Here is a 6,000-nt window from a genome sequence, read left to right as displayed (position 1 = left end):
GCAGAAGAGGCACTTATAATATTCATAATGAATAGGAATGGCTTCCTTACAGAAGGGACAGGACCTGAACCCTGGAGACTTGGACTCCGCCACTGCAGCGAAGTTCTGGTACTGGGATAAAATCCTTCAATTTTTAAGTGTCTCTTTTTTTAACACATGTTAAACTTTACTAAACTAACAACTATACTAATTAATTTTAAAAAAAACAGTAACCAGAAGAGAAATAGGCACTGCGAGGGTAAGATCTGGCTGCCACGAGAGGTTAAAAAGGAACAGAGGGATGGTTGGGCCCACTCTGCCCCTTATGCCCTCAGATGCGGCCGGGGTGGGAGAGGGGAGAAAGCACAAGAGCATCTGGAGCACAGGTGTGGCCCCAGCATGCTGCTATTTAAAATAATTCAAACTCATGCACACAGGGCACCTGTAGATCAGAAGTGAAATACATGTGGACAATCACTCAAAGAAGTTATTGCTGCTGTCCTTGTTCCCTTCCATCCACGCTCCTTCCTCCTGTTTCTTACCCTTGCTAGTTGTGTCCTGTCTAAAACTAGACTGTAAACTCTTCAAAGCAGGGACCATATCATTCTCTTTTTTTATGTAAAGTGTCTAATACATGATTGGTTGCAATAAAAATAATACAAAACATTTTCAGAGCCCTAGTGGATGAATGTCAGGGCAAAACAATTCCTATAATTGCTTAATAAAATCTGAAAAGCAATCTGGGGTCAATTTGGATAGAGGTTTCTGCAAGATCGTTATTTGGTCCCAGATCAGACACTCAATATTCTAGCAATAGCTTAAGGACCATTTTTTCTGAGCCATCTTCTTACTTCCTTAAGTTTCTCCTGAGGGGCCTCTGTCATTGGCTTCAAAACTAGTCAATTGAATTTGGTATTGTTTTTATTAATAATGTGCATGCAACCCATTGTGGTGTGCTGGATTTATAAAAATAAATTAATAAAATGAACCTGTCACAAGTTGATCCATTTCTGACCACCATCTGTCTACCAATCATGTGATGTCTCCAGCTGGGCACTCGAGACAAACCATGCAAGATCATTGTGACAGCATATGGTGCTATTTACAAATTTTAAAAGGGTAATAGGTGTTAGGCTGTCATATTAGCAGTTAAAAAGTAATGTTGTTTGGAGGCTAGGTTTTGTTAAGGAAGCCTGTCACGCAGTAGGTATATTTCTCACATGGAGATTTTTCGGTGGGTTTGGAGTAAAAGTTACTAAATAGAGAAATTCTGATTTTTTTCATCACATATTCCACAGTTCCTTTGTTTGTGCAATTTGGAATTAACAATAAAATACATAACGTGGAGACCAGGCAGTGATGAGTTAAAGGTTTTATTTCATGTGCCTTTTATGGGCATTATGGGCTCCCCTCACCCTTTCCAGGATGCAAACTAATCTGTGTAGTTTTTAAACTACTGTTAAGATCAAGGATGTGGTTATGAAAAGACTTACGATTTATAGGATACTTAAGCATTAAGGATTGAGGTACAGAACGTTTCCTAGGGATTAAGGACTGGCTGGGTGAGCCTCAGGCCATTAACCCCCGCCTGTCATTAATCTCCAGGAAATACCCTGCAGTGAGGTCGTTATTGCTGTTATATGCTGAAACTGAAAACAAACAATGATGTGTATTTTTATACAAGATGCTGTTTAATTTGGAATACAGAGAATTAATGCCTTGTGCATTAACCAGTCATATTGCTAGAACTGATCGATTCCATGAATCTTACTCTTTTATGATAGACATTATGGGATTACATGGGTGTAAGAAAGGGCAAAATTTGACCCATAGTGTGTGTCATACAATTTAATATGATGAATCAATGAAATCAGTGGTGTTTCACTGGTGTAAATGTGAACAGAATTTAGCTCTGTACATAGAAAACTACCATAAAATGCTTACTTCACAACAAAGCAATTTATTTACCATCTAAGTATCTTGCAGCCTTTTTTTTTTTTTAAATTCAATGAATAATCCTTTTAGGTTCTCCATAAAGCGGGTGAAATGCCTCTGCTACAGTCCTGAGGCAGCACACAGGCTGCATAAAATAGCATAAATAGCATCTAAATTACTGGGAATACAAAATACACATACAGTTATAGATACTTACAAAAGGCAAATTCATATTGACAGGACTACAGTATGTGCTTAGCAGCAGGAAAGCATCTTAGGAAAAAAGTGGCTATATATATATATATATATAAATATAAATATATATATGTGTGTGTAAGTAATAAACACTGAAAAGCTATTTTTGTGTGTGTTCCTAAAAAATGATGCAGGCACTTTTTTAAGGAGACTGGCTGCTTAAACATTTATTATTTTGTAGATACACAGATATATTTTCGTGAAGGTGTGTGAAGCTTTTTACAAAAAATCTTTGTAAAAAGCTGTGTGTGTGTTTGTGTGTGTGTGCACATGGCCTCAGTCCTTGCAACCTCCTAGAGAGTCTGTCAAGGCACAACTTAAAAGCTCATTCAGGCAACCAGGACCCCCTGCTAGCAGATTGTCTGCCTAAAAGGTAAGAGAAAGCTAAAAAGAAGTAGAAACTTAAAAGTAGGTTCTCAAAGGCTGCATAGATCTTTTTTTGTTAAACCTAAAGTGTTTAAAAGCTTTAATATTGATGGCCTGTCAACTTTGTCCTGATTCTTTGGCTTTCAGTTAAAAGGTTTTTGTTGTTGTAGCTTATGCAGTTGCTCTGTTGCTATGGTAACGTGACATCAAAATGACGTTTCTCTGTTTAAAAGCTTTTAACTAAATTCCTGCCTGTCAGATGTAGGCCCCATTTTGTGCACTCAAGCTTCAAGCTGTTGCAAAAAGGTTTCATATGTTCTGTTGTCATTCAAATTCTTTATCCACATATGCATGTCTTGCACTACAAAAACCTAAACTAAAAACTCAATCTATATTAAGTGTCCTCTTTTAAAACCCTTTTAGGTCAATCAGCAATGGCTGCAGCAGAAATTCCCAGTTACATTGTTTCTTCTCAGACTGAGAAACACAGAAGGGCCAGAAACTGGACTGATGCAGAAATGAGAGGTTTAATGCTGGTTTGGGAAGAATTTTTTGATGAACTGAAACAAACTAAAAGGAATGCCAAAGTTTATGAGAAAATGGCTAACAAACTCTTTGAAATGACTGGAGAAATTCGCCACGGAGAGGAAATAAAGATAAAAATTACAAATATGACATTCCAGTACAGGTAAGCTTCAGTTAATTCTTTTTATTTTGAGAGATTTTAGCAGGGACGACGCAGAGTTATTTGCCTTTCAGAAAAAGTCTCATACAGGAAATCTATAGATAAAAGATTAAAGATTGTTCATATCGCTTTTAAAAATCTCTCCTGCCAGTACTATTACATCTTTATTATTTTCTCTCCCATTTATTTTCAAACTCTGACACAACTTTGTTTCTTTATAGTTAATTAATGGTGCTATGAAATATTGGAATGAAAATGTATTTGGTGTTAAAACAGATTTTCTTGTTTAGGGGAGTGATAATGTTAGCTTGTCAGCAGTTCCTGGCAGTTAAACTACTGCAGTTTGAAGTGGCCAGTTAGAATCAGTGTTACAAGTAAAAGTTCAAATCCAAAATAATTTATTTAGGAATGAAGTTCCCAATTTTTGGCATTGCAAGAAGAAGGGTAATACTTCACAGGGCCAAAAATAATTGGATGTCTTATTACTGAGTGACACACACTGCTATAAGCAGCTCTAGCGAAACAACTATTCTATCTGCAGAGAGAGAATCAATGTCCTCTGTAAATACTGTTCTAAGAGAGTGGGGGAAGGGGGAAGCGGTGTCTAGAACATAAAGACGAGGCAATGTCAGTCAAGAGGGAAAGTTGGCTTGAAAGATTGAGACCTTCACACATTTGTTGTTTAGAAAAAATTAGAACTTAGCAGAAATATTTGAATATATCTGCTTTAAAAAAAAATCTTACCGCTGAGAGAGACAAACTGCCACATACTGGAAATCCTGAGTGGTCATTTAGTTATGTGTTTGTGATGCAAGAAAATCAAATATGTGGTTCTTTTATTTCATCTCCACACAAAGCTAGTTTTAATAATAAAAAAGGTTATTACAGCAGCAGATCATGTTAAAATTGCTTGCTTTTCTTTGGGGGCACGCTTGCTGTATTTCATGCAGCTATCACTCATCAAATAAAAAACTAGGGTGAATGCTGTAAGCCCCTTTAACTTTGAATTTCCCCTTTCTCAGTTTGTCAGACCCATTAATATTGTCTTTAAGGTATTTTCTGTAATGTGAAAGCTGGTATTTTATACTCAGCACTTAACATCTTCAAAGTGCTTTACAAACACCTACTTAATCCTCACAACAGGTCTCTGAGGAAGGTATGAAAGTATTATCCACCCCCATTTTACAGATAGGGAGACTGGAACTGAGGTCATTATTTCCCCAAGGTTACAAAGCAAGTCACCCTCAAACCCAGAATTAGAACTCAGTAGTTCTTGACTACCAGGCCTTTGCTTAGCTCACTAAATCATGAAGCCTCTCTGCTAACAAATACATCCAATTGTACCTAGGTTTTACAGGTGTCCAGAAATACTGCATGATATTTCGAGTACTGTAATGGCTATGTGCAGTGGTTGTTTCTGTAAGCCTTTGTTCTGAATTTTCTTTCTTTCTTTTATTATCAATCACACAGTCTCAATTTTTTCTAATTAATATTTTCTGTTAAGCAGCATTGGGAGGAGAGGGAGTAAAACATACAAACTATGGAGGAAAATTTACTTTTTCATTCCTGTATGTTTTCATTAACTTCCAGAAGCACTTTCAATGCATGCTATGAGGTGTATCAAATTGCACTGAGCTGCAGTGCTCATTAAGATGCCAACTTTGGAGGGCTTGAAGACTTCCCTGTGTTGGCATGTTACTGTTTTAATATATTCTGGAGTCAGAAATACACTTATAAACATCAGATTTTTTTTTTGTTGTATAATGGAGACTTAAGTTTCCTAATATTATTTGAAGACAATGTGATGTAAAGTAAACAGACAAGCAAAAGAGATTACTCCCAATTTGTTGTGTTTTCTAATTATTTCTCATTAATATGTGAAGAAGGGAAACATTACAGTGGAACTACTGGTTACTATTCTGCTGTCTGCTTTGCTTTTGGACACCTGAGTTTCAATTCATGTTATGGGTGTCTGGAGGATACTTGGAGATCACATCATGCATCACATTTTAATGCACTGTGGTGTGAACTGAAATGGAGGGCATGGAAGTGTGAAAAATGCTCTGTATTCAGACAGTATTTTGTAACAACTATATGGAGTTGTTAAAATGGATCTACAAGTATTTAGCAGAAGTAGCAGGATAACCAGGTCATTTAGCATGTAAATCATTATTTCCCTCCACCATCCCAGTCACAAATTGCAGACTTTTATTTCATGAGATATCTGTCTATCATATGTCTGTGGTGTTACTAAGGTGCTTATCACCATAATAATAGTTTGCCAGTGATGTCACCATCAAAAGGAATCAGGTTAGAGCATGGAGCCAGAAAATTCTGATGTTTATCCACGTATTACGAGTTCAGAAAGAAAAATATTACCCCCCCCCCCAAATCGAGCCAAAACAACCCTACAGTGTAAAAAGGCAGCCACTTACCTGAGCACCTCTGCTGGTTCTATGATACAGGCATATTTAATGGTGAATGTGATGTTGCTGGTACACTGCGTGCTGGGACATCGCATGGAGCGGTTAATGGTTACTTGCAGCTTCAGGGATCTAAAATGGAAAATAGGTAAATTTGTAATTAATAATCCTCTTACATATTTATCATAATGACTTTCAACCTGAAGGATTCCATGCTGATCCTGCAAATGTTGCTACTGAATGTAGTACTCATGGTTCTCAATGGAAGTCTTTGTTCATTATGCAGCAGCAGTCTAAAAAGCAGACAAAATGTTAGAATGCATAAGGAATGGGTTTTAAAAATAATACTACAATATA

At 36.8% G+C, this 6,000-nt stretch overlaps 1 protein-coding gene across 2 annotated transcripts in view; it reads left to right on the top strand.

The window, feature by feature from the left end:
- Nucleotides 1–2,472: 2,472 nt before the first annotated feature.
- Nucleotides 2,473–6,000, top strand: part of MSANTD1 (Myb/SANT DNA binding domain containing 1) — a 34,701-nt gene continuing 31,173 nt past the window's right edge. The window contains exons 1-2 of one of the 2 annotated variants that reach the window (XM_074950155.1): nt 2,473–2,542; nt 2,959–3,223. In XM_074950155.1, coding sequence (XP_074806256.1) covers nt 2,970–3,223 — 254 coding nt within the window. In that variant the 5' untranslated portion in view covers nt 2,473–2,542; nt 2,959–2,969. Of the gene's footprint in view, nt 2,543–2,779; nt 2,842–2,958; nt 3,224–6,000 lie in introns of those variants that run through there. The other variant, XM_074950154.1, reaches the window with a different exon arrangement.

Source organism: Natator depressus, chromosome 4 (assembly GCF_965152275.1).
Source record: "Natator depressus isolate rNatDep1 chromosome 4, rNatDep2.hap1, whole genome shotgun sequence".
Classification (NCBI taxonomy): Eukaryota; Metazoa; Chordata; order Testudines; family Cheloniidae; genus Natator; species Natator depressus.
This window is presented reverse-complemented; position numbering and strand designations above follow the sequence as displayed.